This window comes from Dendropsophus ebraccatus, chromosome 5 (assembly GCF_027789765.1).
Source record: "Dendropsophus ebraccatus isolate aDenEbr1 chromosome 5, aDenEbr1.pat, whole genome shotgun sequence".
Lineage (NCBI taxonomy): Eukaryota > Metazoa > Chordata > Amphibia > Anura > Hylidae > Dendropsophus > Dendropsophus ebraccatus.
This window is the reverse complement of record NC_091458.1, coordinates 149914635-149934370: the sequence shown is the minus strand read 5'-3', so window position 1 is coordinate 149934370 and position 19736 is coordinate 149914635. Positions and strand designations below refer to the sequence as shown.

At 43.4% G+C, this 19736-nt stretch overlaps 1 protein-coding gene across 3 annotated transcripts in view; it reads right to left on the bottom strand.

The window, feature by feature from the left end:
- SCMH1 (Scm polycomb group protein homolog 1) overlaps positions 1–19736 on the bottom strand; it is a 40449-nt gene continuing 20713 nt past the window's right edge. For 2 of the 3 annotated variants that reach the window (XM_069971610.1, XM_069971612.1), the window contains 12 exons: positions 18895–18965; positions 17560–17794; positions 16873–16961; positions 16285–16528; positions 14293–14516; positions 12036–12162; positions 8029–8229; positions 6083–6265; positions 5854–5982; positions 3589–3771; positions 2633–2763; positions 1–569 (listed from right to left, as the gene is read on the bottom strand). In XM_069971610.1, the coding sequence (XP_069827711.1) occupies positions 444–569; positions 2633–2763; positions 3589–3771; positions 5854–5982; positions 6083–6265; positions 8029–8229; positions 12036–12162; positions 14293–14516; positions 16285–16528; positions 16873–16961; positions 17560–17794; positions 18895–18965 (1943 nt within the window). In that variant the 3' untranslated portion in view covers positions 1–443. The remainder of the gene's footprint in view (positions 570–2632; positions 2764–3588; positions 3772–5853; positions 5983–6082; positions 6266–8028; positions 8230–12035; positions 12163–14292; positions 14517–16284; positions 16529–16872; positions 16962–17559; positions 17795–18894; positions 18966–19736) is intronic. The other variant, XM_069971611.1, reaches the window with a different exon arrangement.

Here is a 19736-nt window from a genome sequence, read left to right as displayed (position 1 = left end):
TTAGAAATTGGAAGCCACCTTTATTACCCATATACACGATTATGTACAGCAGATTCCAAGTAACTCCAGTCAGTCATCAGATTGCAAGCTTTTGTGGCCAATAATTGATTGTGCCTCTTTTATTCTACAAGGTACAGCGCTGTGTGCACTGCCAGTGCTATATAAGATAAGAAAAGTATTGTTTGGATTAATTCAAAGTACACGAGGGAGTAGGATAAGCTACTGCCCAATCACAATGTACTGCCTTCATCTTCCCGCTCCCCTTATTGTGAAATATCAAGGACAAGTTCACAGATTGGAGGAATTCTTATAGATAAGAAACGTTTCAGATGTCAGCAACATACATAAACCCCCAAAATGGGGTCTTCTGGGCTCTGAGTCTTTTGTCGTCTCCAATGCATGAACACTTAAAGGTCTGTGACAGCCGGACAAGATGTTTTTGGTCAGAATTTTCCTTGCTTCAGTTTATCTATGTGGTGAGACAGCTTTAGAGCAGGACCCAACTTCAGACCCATGTATTTCATCATGACGTCACTCCTCAAGAGGAGCAAGGCTTTTCCGTCAATTTCCTGTAGGAAAGAAAATATACCTAAAAATGGTGAGAATCTCTATTGGGTATATTAGTCCGTAACATCATTCATTTATAGTGATAGGCTTTTTTTTTTTTTTTTAACTCGTTTTATTGGACGCGTACAAGCTCAGTTATTCCATTGTACAAAATACGGATTTATAATCAAGAAAAATGTTTTTTTTATTAGCATGACATGTTCCAATGATTGATGACAATAAAGAAAACCAAGAACTATATCAATGCTTAACGAACTGTGAGGAGGAGTTTGCCTCTCGGCCCCTCTAGATTCTGTAGAAAACTCCCATTCTCCCAGGGCATAACCGTTCCATTCCCGCAAAGACCACACATTGAAACCTGCCTCATATGTGACCTGACATGTTGACATCTTGGCCCTCCTTCTCCTTGTCCATTAAGAGTTGTTGACGTGTTAGTGGCTGTTCACCTTGGCTTATAGACTTGGGTCCTAGCTCTATGATTTATGACTTTGTAGGACACATGGACAGGGCCTGATAGACATATAACAACCCTAGTTCTGTAATATCAATGAGAAGCCTGCAGGCATTGCTTGCCTTAGTTGTACTACTAGCTCTCTATCTGAAGCAGGAATGGGGAACCTTCAGCCCTCCAGCTGTTGCAGCTCCCTCCAGCTACAATTCCCATCATGCCTGGACAGCCTTTAACTGTGCATCCATTGCAAAGACATCTGTTCCCTCTTCTCAAGATTCCAAGTCAAGTGTTCCAGAAGAGTCTCTAAATGAACTCCAGCACTTTCTTCTAGTCTAGGACAAGATAATTTGCTCAAGGGCCCCTTGACATTGTCATTCTCTTCTTAGGCTTCCTGCCAGCGATGGTGTCGATGGGCTTTCATGTCAGTTATCGCACTTTTCTATCTGTCCCTTCAGGTATCGACAAATCTGCAGTGTTCTTCTGTGAATATGAATGTAACCAGAGCCAGCCAAACTCTGAAAATCCTCATAACCAGAGTCTTGCCAGATTGGACTAAGCTCCCTTTAAAGGGGTAGTGCGGCGGTAAAGAATTATTCACAGACTAACACACATTACAAAGTTATACAACTTTGTAATGTATGTTATGTCTGTGAATGGCCCCCTTCCCCGTGTCCCACCCCCCCCACCCGTGTACCCGGAAGTGTGGTGCGCTATACTCACCTGTCACGTGCAGACACCCGTCTCTGATGTTCAGCGAGTGACGTCTTCTTCGGGCGGCCGGCGAACAGCTCCGACTGTCCCGAATGCCGGCCGCCCTCTGCAGCGTCATCTGATGCTCAGCCGCGATTGGCTCAGCCAGCTGAGCAGCCAGCTGAGCAGCTGATGACGCGGCCGCGTCATCAGCCGCGATTGGCTGAGCATAACTGTGCTCAGCCAATTGCGGCTGAGCACAGTTGTGACGCGGCGGAGGGGGGACGGGCGGCAGCAACTCGGCCGTCCGTCCGAAGATGACGTTTGGCACAAGATGGCGGACGGCCCTCGACACGGATCAGGTAATGTATAATGCACCAACACTTCCGGGGACACGGGTGGGGGTGTTGGGACACGGGAAGGGGGCGATTCACAGACATAACATACATTACAAAGTTGTATAACTTTGTAATGTGTGTTATTCTGTGAATAATTTCTGAGCGCCGCACTACCCCTTTAAGTAGATCTGCAACCCTTAAAGCCAAAGTTAACATGCTATTGGCAGTGATGTTAAAGGGGCAGTGGCCAAATATTATTACTGCCAAGCGTAAAAGTTGTATCTATCTTGTACTATGTAGAATTATTGGATTTTTGCACAAGAACTGCCCAGTAAAGTTTACAGTTGTTTCACAGAACCCTAGTGTCAGCAGTAATTTTCCTTCACTTTGTATCATTGAAACAGCCCATTGAAAAGGAGTGTGTAATACACTACGCTAGCATGGCTGCCCTGTCATGTGACATACACAACACAATACTGCATCCAGATACTGTAGCTATTCACCATATCATGTGTTGCAACCCCCTGAGGTCACATATGCTGCTTCTGTAGTGTAACATCCCCCCCAAAACATTTGCAGAACTTACGTGTTTGCGGAAGAGCTCAGCATGTGAACCTAGCTGTGGGTCTGCTTCTCTGATAAATTGCATAACATCTTCCATGTTCCATAAAGATGGGTCTCGAGATCCCTGACGACCGTTTGCACACCTTTCTGATTCTGAAGTAAAAAAAATGAAAGAAAATGGTCTAAGAGAATGCATCTAAGCAGTTAGAAGGGAGAAGAGATACAGTTGACTTCGCTAAAAATCTTGCCTCTCTGTAGTATCTTTATAAAACCTATTTTTTCATATTTTTTAGCTTCCCAGTTACTGAGAGTTGCCAAAACTTCTCTGATATCACAAAGGTTCTCTGAAATGCTAATCTTCTGATCGCTAATACAATACACTGTACTACCAGTATAGTGCAGTGTATTATACAGTCAACTTAACGTTTATAAGCGACCTAACCGGTGGCAAAACCGATTAAGCACAAATATATGGCATACCTGGAGGCCTCCATTAGACCCCTAATGCCATAGAAAATAATCTGCATCCCAGCAATTGCATCACCCCAATGTTGATGGGGGTACAAAAAAGTCCAGAAATGACTTAAATGCCACAATCACAGTTTGACCGCAGCATCTAAGGGGTTAAAGTACATCAAGCCCAAAGGTTTTTCTACTCTTGATAGACCAGGGGCCCTGGTGTCATGTAGCATCCAAGTTCCCAAGATACTCTGCACATTAGACCAGTGCCAGGCTGCTTGTGCCCCACCAACTAGAGACGTATTGTGGTTATTAAGGGGTTAAAAAATTACATTCGTAAAAAAAAAATTAAAAAACCCACACACAGATTTTAGTATATGGCTGTGAAAAAGAAAAATCTAGGCCCTATGTGCCTAATAAAGGGGTTGTCTAACTTTGAAAACATTTTCTGCATACCTTCTGAGACCACGAATATCACATGGGGATGGACAATATGGAGATTTCAAGTCTTTTACTTACCACCTGAGCTCAGCCGGCGTACAGTTCCTTGGGACAGGCTGCTAGGCTGGTGGTGACTCCGAAAGGAAGGAGACCGATATTCCTTAGAGACTCTACATGTGTTTGGGCTACTAGGAGATTCTGCAGGACCCAGACGCTGCTCCATTAACCCTGGAAGTCCGGCATCATTCAAGAATGTTTCTCCTGTAACCATACAAAAGATACGGTAACAATCCTGCGGTGTGCAATGTAAATCCACATTCCTTTTTTTTATTTTAAACCCCTTAATGACCTGACTAATGTGGGCCTTAAAGGGGAACTATCAGCAGGTTAGAAGACTGTAATCTGCCGTTATGTCTCCATAGTGTACAGAACGCTGAGGGTGGGGGTCATTTTCTTACCTTCATCCTCAGTGCCACTTGCACTAAATCTTAACTCATCAATCTGCAAATGAGACCTGCTCCTCCTCTTAAATATTCATCTGACGCTCTGCAGTAGTGAGTGCTGCATCAATATTCATGAGGGGTGGATCGGTGCACTGAGGGTGGTAGTTCCGCCCCCCAGGGCACCATACCACCTAATTTGTGCATTGAGTAAATAAAGATTTAGCAAATATAGTGCAGAGGAGGAAGGTAAGAAAAGGACCTCGGCTTTTTGTACGCTATGGAAACATAACAGCAGGTTACAGTCTTCTTTGTTTCCCTTACAAGTGTACCTGTTGTTTCAGATATACTAATAATAATAATAATAACGACAACAATTATTATTATTATTATTATTATTATAAATTACATTTATGCTTCATAAGTTTTTTTTTATAATAATAACACCCATTGCCTCATTCCCAGACCTATAATATCTTTATTTTTTATGTCAATGGTGCATTACAACAACAAGATTTTTTGGTTACTTTTCATGAGAGTTCTGGTATAAATAACTGGTCAGTCATTGTGGTAAGCTGAAAAGAAGTTTTTTTTTTTTTTTTTTTGTCTTTTTACTTGAAATCTTTAGAAAAATAAAAATCCTATTCGAAAACTTCTCACCTTAGCTCTATTATATATACTAGCATACAAAATACACTGTAATTTATTTTAGATTGCAGAGTTTTATTCCTGTTACATGACAACCCATCAGGAACCTGTAACTGCATCATAAAGGGGAGCCTATGGGCTATAGGAGCCACAATCTGTACTGATCACTGCATTCCAGAAGTTAAAGTGTCACTGTCGTTTAATTTTTTTTTTTTTTGCAGAAATCAATAGTACAGGCGATTTTAAGAAACTTTGTAATTGGTTTTACTAGCTGAAAAAATGCATTTTTATCATGAAAAAGCAGTTCGAAGCTTTACCCCCTATCTTCATGGTTTTCTATAGAGAGGGGAGGGGTGGAGGGAGATGAGGCACCAAAACAGGACAACAAAGAGTTAATTTACAGCTACATCACCGGGCTATCTCCTCTGAAGTCAGCACTGACCTCTCTGACCTCTGACTACTGGGTTTCACACAGCTCCCACTGTGTAATCCTTTGTTCTCTGTTGCCGACTAATCTCCCTCCTCCTCCCTCCCCTCTCCATAGATTACACAGGGCCCGACTGATGTAAAAGAGTCGAGATTTCCTGATAATGAGCAGTGAATGAGAGAGGAGGGTGGGGGGGCTTAAGGAAAGTCTTTTTGAATGCAGATAATGGTATATTTGCCTAATAAACCTAATTGCAAAGTTTCTTCGCCTGGACTATTGATTTCTGCAAAAAAAAAAAAAAAAAACATGACAGTGACAAATGGTTGGGATCTTAGTTGACTGGTGGGCACTCTGGTGGTGTCCATACACCTTCAATAACTGATGGTCGAACTTGTACATTCAGCACGGCTGAGCGTTCCTGTATTCTCTATGGGGCAGCGAAAAAGCTCTTGAGGATACGGCCATCAAAAGTAGAAATGAGCGAACTTGCCAAAAGTTTGGGTCCGTGCGAACCTAAACAATCGGCATTTGAATCCCGCTGCCTGGAGAAGTTTGATGCAATCCTTGGTTGCATCCTCCTTCTCCAGGCAACGGGATTCACATGCCGATTATTCAGTTTCATGCAAACCTGAACTTTTGGCAAGTTCACCCATCTCTAGTGAGAAGTCTAAAGTGTATGGGACCCTAACTTACAGTGGACACCAGCGGCAGATGGCATAGGTACACCTACTGAGGCTGTACAATGCCCCTGCCTTATATGTATAAATCCCAGCAGATCTGTAGCCTAGTAAGAAAAGGGGTTAGATGGGGATAGCTTTCCAAGCTTACCTTCTGATGCATGGCAATCATTCTTTGGTACTTTAGGACACAGGGGGGCATTGTATGGAGGTATTTCTTGGGAGTACCTCTTGGATACTCTACCAGGACCATGGACACTGCCTTCAAAATGACACCTTTCTAACAAACAGAAATATGGTGTTAAAATCATTGTAATGATGAGGTTTTGTGAATCACTAACAGTACAAACTTCAAACATCCTAAAAGTTAACCTTAGTACCTGTTAAATACCGTTCATTCTCATATAATCCGGGGTGTTGTGAAGGATTCTGAGTGAAGGGCTGATTTCCAAATAAGTTGTCACTACGCAGGTTCCGGCAAAGCTTCTCCAGAAAGCGAAGGACATAGACAATACTGTTTACTGCCGGAAGGTTCAGCGTGTGCTGCTCCCTCTCAAACACTGCTGCAAGGTAAGAGCGATTGTAACAAAGTCATAAAGCGAAAGGTAAATCATCAGTTAGTCAACCCGACAACAAACGGAGCACCCGTCTACGGGTAACAACGTCCAATCCTCGTCTGATCACATTTTTTGAGCCTGCTTTTAAACTTATCCTTATTGGCTGCACATCTTCCTGTGTAAAGTGACAGCACAGATATGCATATATCCGTGCTGTCAGTGTCCAGATCACACAAGCAGTGCATACTTACCTACTGATGTGTGATCCAGCATCCCACTCCCCCGTCCAGCTCAGGCAGCCACTGTATCTTAAGGCCACTGCCTCCTCCATAGTGACTGACAGCCCAAGGAGGCGGGGCCTGAGCTGGAAGGGAGAGCAGAAAGAGGGGTCACACAGCAGCACACTACATATGCATAGATATAGACTGATTTTTTTATCTTGAAACTGACAACACGGATATATGCATATCTATGCTGTCAGTTTCCATGATACAAGGATGTTCGTGCGGCCTGGCCATTTGATTTATTGTGCCGTCTAAAAGGACCCTTAGAATACTTTATTATAGGATAATTTAGGATCTGTGCAGTAAAGTATTTTAGCAGTGTATGGTGGTGGCTGTACTGTATATAGCATGCTTATTATAAGTGTTATCCTAAGGTTTTCCATATTTATTTGTATGTAGGACGTAGAGGGAAGGGGGGCTTCTATGGACTGTAAGGTTAGGATCACAATGTTTGTGGTGCCCCATATGATTTATATATATTTGTTTATAGAACAATGAAAAAGTTAGTAAAGTTATTGAATTTTTCAAGGGAAGACACTTTTCTTTCTTTTTTCCCCCTAAGATCTAAATGTAGATAAATATAAAGTTATGCATTTGCGCACTAATAACCTGCATGCCCCTATCATATGTCCTGGTAGGTAAAACTGGGAGAGTCACTGATGGAGAAGGATCTGGGTATACTTGTAGATAATAGACTACAGAACAGCACACAATGTCAGTCAGCTGCTTCTAAGGCCAGCAGGATATTGTCATGCATTATAATGGTCTCACGGTTATATTACCATCTTTATAAAGCTTTGCTACAGCCTCATCTTTAGTATGCTGTCCAGTTTTGGGCACCAGTTTGGTTTAAATTTATTTTTTTCATTTAAATCAACTGGTGTCAGAAAGATATATAGATTTGTAATTGACTTCTATTTAACAATCTCTAGTCTTCCAGTACTTATCAGCTGCTATATGTCCTGCAGGAAGTGGTGAATCCTTTCCAGTCTGACACAGTGCTCTCTGCTGCCACTTCTGTCCATGTCAGGAACTGTCCAGAGCAGGAGAGGTTTTCTATAGTTATTTGCTGCTGCTCAGGACAGTTCCTGACATGGAAAGAGGTGGCAGCAGAGAGCACTGTGTCAGACTGTAAATAATACACCACTTCCTGCAGGACATACTGCAGCTGATAAGTACTGGAAGACTAGAGATTGTTAAATAGAAGTAAATTACAAATCTGTATAACTTTCTGATACCAGTTTATTTAAAACAAATGTCAATGACAGTGCCCATTTAGAAAACATAGCAGAATAATGCTAAATTATTTTTTTAAAAATCCCTAACCTAGAAAATCCAGCGTGTGCCTCTGGCATTGATGCTATCTTATATTTACCGGCTGGGTTTGGGGGGGGCACACTGCTCCGCCTTGCACTGATGCCCCCAACCTATGCTATGCCACTGGATATAATGTAATGTAGTGTCAAATAGTCATGGAGCACTCACCAGATATAACTTCCCCTCCATGACCCTGCTTTAGGAAACCAAACACAGTCTTCTGATGGTAAGCACAGTCTATGCAGGCTTGAACTGCTTGCTGAAGTACCACAGATGCCCGCGCTGGTCCAAAATGATCCGGAAGGTGCTGAACTTTTTTCCTGTCAAGATGGGGGCCAGAATCTCCATTCTTGTTCAGATAAATGCAAACTAGAAAAAAAAGATTCACCAGTAGAAATACACTGTAACTCAGGCTGATGAAGTAGAAAAGAATTAAAGGGGTACTCCCATCTCAGCTAATACAGTTATACTTGTAGGACTTAACCCCAGATGGGATGCAGGGACCGCTCCTCCGCGATTGCGTTGCGGGGGGCAGTCCTGCCACTAGACCACCATGGATGGGGGAGAAAAGGTATTTAGATGCAGCTGTCAACTTTGACAGCTGTATCTAAATGGCTAATTAGCAGGAACGCGATCGAACCGTGCCCGCTAATAGCCGCAGTCCTGGGCTGCATATAGTCCACGTGCGGCCCCCCTCTAAACTCCCCTAGCGATGCCAGGGTGCACAGTTAAGGTAAATATTTTTGCCAATACATTTGTTTAGCAAACTTGGCTCCTTCTCCTGATATGCTGCTCTTTCCCTTCCATTGTTGACAGCTTGTTGTCTAGGTTACAGACCACCACTCTACTCTAAAAAGCAGTGGTCTGGCTATTCATTTACACCCGCTACAATCAGAGAGTTAAGTAACAGCAACTGCCTCCTTAGTCTATTACATCAGCTAGTAGAAGCATCCAGAAAGTGGGCGGAGCTATTATAAGCAGCTCCCCATAAAAGGCAGTTGTGACAGGAATTCTCTGAGTAGTTGAGTGCAGCTGTGGTTATGGTAACATCATCAGCAGAGGGGACCACAAGATTTAAGGAATTGTGAGGAGATTTCTAGCTCACCAAGGAGTGAGACAGTGTGACAGATGGGAGTTATGAAACTGATTTATTTTTGTTATTGACCGATCAACTTCCCTCTACTAGGTACTGTTTATGCTGAGGGATAATTTCTCGACTTGCCCTTAGTTCTTCTGGGATACGAAAGTTGCGGCTTATGGCCCGGTCCAGATACCCTGTAAGACTCTCATTCGCCTGGATTAGTGGCTCACTGCCAGCATACAAAAGGGCAACTCCATTTTACCTCGCAAATCTCTTCATCAGCACAAGTGACCTATCTCTGGCCGACGGCCATATTGATAGGTACCACACAGAAAGAGACTGTGTAAGTTATGTTCCTCAAGATCTTGACTCCCTGTTGTCTGATTTACTCTGCCCCGCACTGACATTAAGGGCGTCTCCATCAAAATCGTAAGCCGCAATAAAAGGGAAGCTTCAGGGAAACTACAAGTATCACCAATCTTATGATTAATAGAAATTTCATGTTGCATTACAGTCAGAGGGAATCCCGGCCAGAGTGTATACACATAGGGGGAGATTTCTCAAACATGGTGTAAAACTGGCTCAGTTGCCCCTAGCAACCAATCAGATTCCACATTTCATTTTCCAAAGAGTCTGTGAGGAATAAAAACTTTCACTTTACACCATGTTTGATAAATCTCCCCCATAGTATGCACTCCGGCTGCACTGACATGTTGGTTTTGAGCGGCCGCTATTCATTGAATAGTGGCCGCACACCACTAACTGTTCAGACAATGGAGAGTGCGGCTCCAGCAGTGCTTTCCATTGTGTGCTATGGTGAATTGGGATGCGTCCGCACACGGATTTGCCAGCATCCCAATTCAATAGAATTGAAGTTTATCCAGCCGATACTGCAGTACCGGTCGAGATGATCTTCACAGACACCGGCTGTTCTATGACACGCCCGGGTCACAAAACTGCTGGTGTCTTACGTAGTGTGAACCTGGACTAAATCAGTGATTCTCTTTCATTCCTGATTTCCCCTCACTTCAGTCTGCTACATATACACCAGCCAGACCACTGCTTTTACAGCAGAGCAGTAGTTGGTAACTTAGACAACCAACTATGAGGAAAAAACCAGCATATCCAGAGTAATTTTGCTAAAAGAATGTATTTGCAAAAATATTTAACTTGACGAGTCCTACAAGTATGACTCTATTAGCTGACATGAGAATACCCCTTTAGTTATCCAGCATATATTTCAATATACTGAAGTTACATGGATTTATGATATGCTGTAGGTTTTGTGTATATTATAACGTTATTGATCACTGGTTAATAAAGATCTGTCATTGTTCACATAACATGTATATAACATATAAACAACATATAAAACATATATAAAGAACATATAAAAATCATAGAGCTGCAAAATATACATGATAGGAAACCCAATACAAAGTGTCCCTGTGCATGTATTCTGAGGAATTCACACATTATATATGAAACATGGCCGTATGTAATGCTGCAATCGTCTGTCCAGAAAGTGGATAAAAGACAGCCAGGAACCCTGGAAACAGCATCCTCTTTACTGCGATTAATGTGTTCAAGTTCCTCACAATAAAATATATGCTATGCAGTCTAGGGCGATCTATCTACAGACCCCCAAGTGGCCTTAAATTTTTTAAAGGGCTATTTCAGCGAAAATGTTTTTCAACTGATGTCAGAAAGTAATATAGATTTGTAATTTACTTCTATTTAAAAAATCTTAAGTCTCCCAGTACTTATCAGCTGCTGTATGTCCTACAGGAAGTGGTGTATTCTTTCCAGTCTGACACAGTGCTCTCTGCTGCCACCTCTGTCCATGTCAGGAACTGTCTAGAGAAGTAGCAAATCCCCATAGAAAACTTCTCCTGCTCTGGACAGTTCCTGACATGGACAGAGGTGGCAGCAGAGAGCACTGTATCAGACTGGAAAAAATACACCACTTCCTGTGGGATATACAGCAGCTGATAAGTACTGGAAGACTTAAGATTTTTAAATAGAAGTAAATTACAAATCTATATAACTTTCTGACAACAGGTGATTTGAAAACAATAAATAAATAAATATTTTCCTAGAGTACCCCTTGAGGGTGCGTTCACACGTACAGGATCCACAGCAGATTTGATGCTGGGTTCAGTTATTTAGTTACATTGATATCAAATCTGCTGTGGATCTGCACAATCAAATCTGCTGCAGATCCCGTTTGTGTGAACGTGCCCTTAAAATGGAAAAGGTCAACTCTATTATAAATAGTATATAGTCATCTAGAATTTATCCTAGTATTACCTGACAATGATAAGGCTTTGCCAAGCTTCAATAACATCCCTGGTGTCATTAGGGATCAATACTATTTAGAGCTGTCCCCCCCCCCCTGGAGAGCCACAGCCATAGGCCGAGGAGGGCCCGATCAATGATGTAAATGAGCGCCGATTTGCCATTCCACGGCCCGATGATCGTTGAGCGAGGGCTGCAGGGACATCGTTACCGATGTCCTTGCAGCATACATTACCTGTCAGTTCTTCTCCTCCGCTCTGTCTTTCTCCCTAGGTCCCGCGCGCTCTAGCCTCAGAATAGCCTGTCAGCTGACAGGCCACTCAGCCAATCACAGGCCGCGGCGGTCCCGGCCTGTGATTGGCTGAGGGCTCCGTCAGCTGACAGGCCACTCTGCAGCTAGAGCGCGCGGGACCCGGGGAGAAAGACAGAGCGGAGGAGAAGAACTGACAGGTAATGTATTGGGCTTCTCAAATCGTCGGTCGCCCGCCGCGCACCGCTATTCCACTGTAGCGATGCGCGGTGGGAGAACCATGATTTTAGGTCTGGCCCTAAATGAACGATCAGCTGATGACACGATCATCGGCTGATCGTTCTCTCTATTCCACCGAGCGATAATCGGCCAAATAGGCCTGAATGGGGCCGATTCGGCCGATTATCGTTCCTGTGGAATAGGGCCCATAGTGCCTGAAAGTCACCGGTTGGGGGACACAGATCTAGAGGGTCTAAACAAAAAGAGGGGCCAGAGGAATAAAACCAATGTATCATATAATATATACAGGGCTTCTAATGTTAGTACCTGTGGGTGCCTGCATTGCAGCACATGGAATGGTGGCAGCATCTTGTGGTACAGTGCTTGTATCCGGCTCTGGGGTGCTGTTAGTGGGGGAAGTAGGGACCTGGTTTAGCAGAAGTCGTGGCTTTCTCTATTAAAAAAAAATATTATGTGAATATTTCTGCTATAATATATTCATATACGCATATAATATATTCATAATAAACATAGGTTAAACCTTAAATTAAAGAGCACCTGTCATTTAGAAAAAAAAAAACTTTTGTCACAGGTGTGTGACATGTCAAATATTGTGATTGGTCGGGGTCTTACTGCAGCAGTGTGCTTCCCTTCCCACTGCCAATAATCTCTGTCCATTATAAGCTTATAATGGAGCCCCTGGGCAGAAATCACACCGTGCAGGAGCACTTCCAAACTCTTATTCTTCTGATTGGTGGGGGTTTGACCAATCAAAACCTTTTATATGTCCCTGTGACGTGTGAAAGGTATTTCTTAAAGGGGTACTCTCTTTTTTTTTTTTTTCAAAAAATTGTATAGATGTGTAATTTATTTCTATTTAGAAATCTCCAGTCTTTCAGTACTTATCAGCTGCTGTATGTCCTGCACGACGTGGTGTATTCTTTCTAGTCTGACCCAGTGCTCTCTGCTGCCACCTCTGTCCATGTCAGAAACTGTTCAGAGAAGTAGTAAAGCCCCCCCAAACACCTTTCCTTCTTTGGACAGTTCCTGACATGGACAGAGGTGGCAGCAGAGAGTACTGTGTCAGACTGGAGAGAATACACCACTTCCTGCAGGACATACAGCAGCTCATAAGTACTCTAAGATTGGAAATTTTTAAATAAAAGTAAATTCTATATAACTTTCTGACACCGGTTGATTTAAAAGAAACAAAATTTCACAGGGTACCCCCTTAATGACAATGCCCATTTAAGAAACTAACAGCATAATATTGCTGAATATATTAACATGCAGAAGACAAGTTATTAACACACAAAAAGTGTAAATGTAAACTTTACAAAGAATGCACCCGATTTTTCACAATAACTTCACGCATCGTTCACTGTCTAGTAGAAGTTTCGGTGCCCACAATGCAATTTTGGTGCCTTCGAACCACACCCCTTCCTGTGAGACTGTGCCGTATTTTTGCTGTTTATGTTAGCATTGGTAGAATTGATAATCAACCCCAATGTATTTAAGCAAAAAAGTTTTAAAAAAAAAATCTTACGTTAAAGCAAATGTACCATCAGATACATTTACTTTAAGTGTTGCACATCAATAGGCCGGTGTAGGGAAGCTGGTGTCGTGGTCCTTTTATTGAACCACGGCCCGGTTCCCTTGCACAGTGCTGGTCTATTACCGAGCACTGGAGGCGGGTTGGCCCACCCCCAGTGGGAGGAAACCCCCGCCCCTCTATGACGCGGCTCCATTCATTCTAATTATCGCTAACAGACTGCTGACGTCTGCGGTTCAAAAAAAGGACCACGGCACCGACTTCCCCGCTCCACGCCAGTCTATTGATGTGCGACACTTAAAGTACATAATGGTACATTCTCATTGAGAATATTTTTAAAAAAACAGAAGCTTTTTATGTTTAAGGGTACGTTCACACGCATATTTTCTGCTGCGGATCTGCAGCAGATTTCATTTAAATAACTGAACACAGCATCAAATCTGCACCATCAAATCTGCTGCGGATCCTGTAGGTGTGAACGCACCCTAAGAGTTTATTTTTTATCAAGTAACAAAATACAAAGTGAAATAAACAGAAGAGAAAGTAATGTTTGGGGTGTTAGCAACCTTTGCCCTCAAAATCTAATCTTCTAGGTCAGGGATTTTTTAGGATTTTATGATTATCCACTTATAACTAACAGGTAATATTAATGATCATCATATTAATATGTAGGATGAAACACAAGTCAATTAACTGAAACAGAAACAGTTGTGTAGGAGGCATAAAACTGGGTAAGGAACAGCCAAACTCTGCTGTCAAAACCCTTCTATTTATTACTCTTGTTTCCCATTTTTGAAACCCCTCCACTTCCACTATATCTGGTGCTCAGAACTGTCCACAATATTCTATGTGCCATCTGACTAGCAATGTGTGCAATGGTAGAACTATTTCTTTCCCACGTGCATCAATGCCTGACTGACTATGCAGTGTGTCACTCCCCAGCAAAGGCAGGACTATAAGGTGGCTTGCCGTAAAAAACACATACTGGCCGCCATGACACAAAGTATGTCCGTTTATGTCGGGGATAAGTACCTTGCTCCCAGGCTTGGGACCTCTCTTCTTGGGAAAACGGAAAGGTTCACAGAGTTTTGGTGGTTGACTTGTCAGCTGATGTACTAGAGCTTTAGGCAGTTGTCCCTTCTTCCTTCCCGGCTTTCGCCGCCGCCGTCCTGGCATGCCGGGTAGTAAGGTTTTAGGGCCTCGCAAGATACCAGAAGCGATGCCTGCAGCTGGAGCTGGACTTTTTGGAATTGCCACTGTATGAGAAAGAAGAACTCTTTTTGGAATACACTGCCATAGCCATTATGGTAAAAGGATGTGTCCATTAATCTCTTATCATTAGTGATTTGTGCAAAGTGCTGCGTGCCATAGCTTACTGTAAATTATTCATCTTAACCCTTTCAGGACTGGGCTCATTTTGTCCTTAAAGTGTAACTGTCATTTAAAACATTTTTCCAGAAATCAATAGTACAAGCGATTTTAAGAAACTCTCTAATAGGTTTTATTAAGCAAAAAGACTCTTTCTGTACTTAAAAAGCTGTTTTCCCACCTCCCCCCTTCTTATCTGTGCATTATCAGGTAAGACCGTCTACATTACAGAGGAGCAAAGTAAAGACGGGTTCTGCTGTGTTCATTATAAACTACGGAGGACTAAGGGGCTGAGGGAGTGAGTGAGCAGGAAGAGCAGACAAGCAGCCTGTGCAGTTTGGAGACTGTCTGGGCACATAAAACACTGGATTCACAGGTCAGACTGCTTAGTGCTGGTCTGGGAACTTGGTGATGTAAGATTGCAGGATGTTGTGCTGTGCTGGCTCCTGTACATGGGCTGTTCCCCACCTCCATAGACCATAATGGACACAGAAGACCTGCTTCTTCTGAAATAGGGAAAGGGGGGGGCTGTAAAACAACTAATTCCGTAAGGAAGGAAACTCTTTCCCTTAATAAAACCTGTTCTAAAGTTTCTTAAAATCACTTTGTATTACTGATTTCTGTGAAATGACAGTTACACTTTAAGGACTAGAACCATTTTTTCTAATCTGACCTGTCTCACTTTATGTAGTTATAGCCCATGGTATCATAACTTATTCTAGCGATTCTGAGACATTCTGCACTGCAGTGTATTACCCCTATCACCTATTACTGTATTCTGCATAGCTGATCAGACTCTCCTTTATGGCAGAGCCTGATCAATTTCCCTAGTTATAACACTGGAGGCTTCTAGTTGTCATAGCTATCATTGGGACTGCGATTGCTTCTCACAGCTAGATGCTGAACAGAAGTAGAATACTCCCTATGCTCTCCCTATAGATGCTGCGGTCGCACTGACTGCAGCATCTATAGGGTTAAAGGGGTAGTCCGGCGGGGGGGGGGGGGGGGGCATTTTCTTCCTGACACCGGGGAGGAGGTGGCTGAGGGAAACGACGTCCACTCACCTCCCCGGTTCCAGCGGCGCTCCACTCCCCGGTTCCAGTGGCGCTTCCTGGTGTCTGACGCAGGCCCGAGACATGACGTCTCAGGTTCGCTCAGCCAGTCAGTTGCGGAGGCAAGATCCGTTTCAAGTCCGCTCAGATCCCGCCTCTGTCACTGACTGGCTGAGCGTATCATCTCGGGCCCGCGTCAGACACCAGGAAGTGGCCAGGAACCGGGGACCGGAGCGCCCCGATGCGGGACCCGCCACTGGAACCAGGGAGGTGAGTGAACGTCGTTTCCCACAGCCACCTCCTCCCCGGTCTCAGAAAAAAAAATGCCCCCCCGCCGGAGTACCCCTTTCACTGCCGGGTTCCGAGCACGGCTCAGGTCCCGGCAGTTGCACTAATACGGAAAAATCTAGACTATGACCAAAAAGCTCTCCAGACATGATGAGAATTGCAGTTCTCCAACAGCCGGAGGGCCAAAGGTTCCCCGTCCCTGTCCTACAGCCATATTACTCAAATATCTTCAATTTATAGTGGGTAGGCTTAAAAGAAATGAAGGGTAGAAGTAAAAGTAATATCTTTGCCCACTTTCTTGCTGTGTTCTACAAACCTTTAGTTCCAGGAGGCTGAAGGTTGTCACCCGTCAGAGAGCACCATCCCACTGGAAAGATATCCCTGGAGTCATATCGGCACCAGTAATCAAACGCTCCTCTCCATCCGTCAAAGGTCACAAGGATCTCGCTGCCCCTCACCTCCCCAATGGTTGCTGGGCAGATAAAATGGGGGTTTTTCCTGTCCACTGCCTCCAGCTTCATACCTATCTCAAAGTTGTTCTGAGTCGGAGGGGAAGGTTCCTGTAAAGAAACGGTGAATATGTGAGAAAGAGATCCCATTTCCGTAAAGCTATTTTTGATGACAGAGAAGTGAGTTGACCAACCAATTGGTGATAAAATCTACAAAAAACGTGTGAAAACATCATTAAGGGTACGTTCACACGTACCGGATCCGCAGCGAATTTCTCACTGCGGATCCTGTACTGTGAAGCTGAATGGGTCCCATACACGCAGCGGATCCGCTGCGTGTATGGGACCCATTCAGCTTCACAGTACAGGATCCGCAGCAGGTCTCGCTGCGAATTCGCCGCAAGAAATCCGCTGCGGTGTGAATGTACCCTAAAAGAAGTATAACTCAACTATACCTTGTGGAATGTTTTAGCTGGTGCCATCTCAGCTCCATTTAGGGTCTTCAGAAGGAACATGGGCCAGGAGGAGGCATTAAGCCTAAAACCTAAAAACAGCTTCTGTTACACTCATAAATTCTGTATAAATAAGAAAGTTCAGTTACCTGTAAACACGATATTCTGCACTGAAAAACTAAGCTTGGGCAAGGACTTGAACCAATACAAATAAAGGATTTCTCCCTGAAACTCTGACATTTTCAAAGGGTTATCCGGTTAAATCATCCCTCTCCTGGAGACAATCTGTCAATTCTTGTTATTATCTATTCAGTCTTCTTCCCCCAGTTCTGAAGTGCTGCTTTCTGCTGAAGTCACAATAAACTGTGTCTGAGCTGTTTACTCTGTCTCCACTCTGATTTCCCTCCTCTCCTCCGAGGTGGCTCATGTAAACAGCATCCCTGGCCGGCTGTCTCTGCACTCTGTAGTGCCAGGAGGGTTAAATCTCTACCCAACCCTTTTGTTCTGAGAGAGATAAACCACAGCCAGAGCAGTCTAGCTGGCTTACCCCTCCACATAGAGAATACAGAAATGCTCGGCCGTGCTGAACGTTCCTGTGTATAGGGAGGATGGGATAGATAACTGACTTTAGATGCATGGCCATCATAACCCATAGACATGTATAGAAGCTGTATAGAAAGAAAGACACACCTAGGGGAGGCTGCAGCATGCCCCCACTCTTTTCACACGTGCCAATGGGTTGGATCTCTGAGGAATCCACCAATCTCCAGAAATCATTTTTGTTGTCACTTCCATCAAGACGCAGTCTAAGTCGGGCTCCTGTGAGGCCTACCACAGAGGCGATGCAAGTGGATGTCGTATTTCTCGGGTCCTGGGCTTCCAGTTTCATTCCAATCTTGAAATCATTGGATGGTGGAGAACAGGACTAAAAAGACAAAGGAAAAAAATACAGAAATCAAAATGGATCTAGTAAGAAAACGATAAAGCGGATTTCATTGTTAGGCTTTCCTAACAGCACTTCTTCAGGAAAGAAGCTGTCAGTGACACACTGAATTAATAATTCCTATAAAAAAAATTATACTTCTTCACAGAAGCCTGATTGGTGGGATGTTTGCATTAAACAGGCACAGGGGTTATGTTTATAAACAATTTTGCAATATAATTCCTTTATTTTTCTATGTTTAAACCAATGTTATACACATGACCATTAGGTATCTCCCTTCACTGCACAGCTGCTGCGTATCCACTTTCCGTAGCAGATAATCCTGGTGGAGCTCGTATTGTACAGTCAGCTCTCCCGTCACACAGCAGAAAAACCTCTGTAGCCACACAGTGACATTATACTGACTGAATTGTTCCATAACAAAAAGCATTGTCCCCTGGTAAGCTGCAGAGCTGATAATATAATTAGCAAAAGTCAATTGCCCTCAGTTGATATACAACCTGCATCTCCTTGTGTTAGCGCATAAAGGCCAGGGACTTCCTGGGTTTGGTCTCTTTTTTTGGAATAGAGAAAGGACTAAATATCATCACAGAGGGAGCACGGAAAACATAAAAAAATAATTAAAAATAAAGTGAATATAGTGCAAAACTGCTTGCTTAGGTTTCTTTATATTCACTTTCTCTGTATTGCACTTAGGTTGTTGTTGTTTTTCTGACCTTTCAGGGTGCGTTCACACCTACAGGATCCGCAGAAGATCTGCAGCAGATCCGCAGCAGATTTGATGCTGTGTTCATTTATTTAAATGAAATTAGCTGCGGATCCATTAAGTGTGAACGTACCCTTAAGAGACAAATTTCCCTTCAGAAGCTCTTGGTTTGGACTGGTGGCATCCCTAGATCTCCACCTCCACCTATAGACTTGAATACAGTGGCAGGACACATGCCAGCCTGCCATACCATGTGACAGGGCCGGACGGGGAAGATAACTGATGGCTGAATGATTGTCTTCATATATCAAACAGATTACTTGTATGTTCCATTACAATATCTTAGTTCACCATATGTATCCATATGACATCTCACCTGTCTGAAGCAGTGAGGAGGTGCTGGTTGAGATCCAGTCTCCTTCAGATATTTTTCCCAACTGAAGTGGCCTGTACAGAAAGAAGTTATATGTTAGTCCTAGTTTTCTTAAAAAAAAATTCAGATACAAAATTATACAGATTTTTGGGTGTACCACCACGGGGTGCTGCTATTAGTTACACCCTTCGCAAAAGTCTGTACTTAAAAGAGTAAGTGGTAATGTAGCAGTACCAAAGTTTTACCACAAGATGTCGTTGTTACAAGTATTTGTGTCCAGATATTGCACAGCTGTAGAAACTAAAGGGTTATAGTTTTCTTATGTACCATATGGATCTGTACACCAATGAGAGTTCTTTCTTCTTCTAACCTTTCACCTTTCTCTTTGTATCTTACACACGCACTCCTCATCCACTCACAGCACAGTTTACATATGCTGTAGGAAAGAAGTCACATGGGTAGAGGAAGTGTAGGAGTGTAGGACACTCCCTACAGCAGTCAAGTTGGGCCCTGGCTCCTGCCAGATCCCCAGTCCAAAAGAGTTGTGGTTTAGATGTTGAGCAGAGCACATGTATATGCTAGACCTAGACACAGTTTTCCCTCAAGCAACCATATTACACACTATGCAGTGTTAATAAGTCACTACTAAAGAGGACAAGTCAGGGGTCATCCCAACCCACGCCGTGGACATTGTAACAGTGCATGACAGTATCCACAAGAAGTAAAGGAACTGATCCAGATAGAGTGCGTAGGCTTCTAGCAACTTTGCTCTATCTCGCAGCGCGGGTGTATTCAGAGAACTCTGACCACTCTGCTCATCCCATGTAACAAGGTCTGGGGCTTGT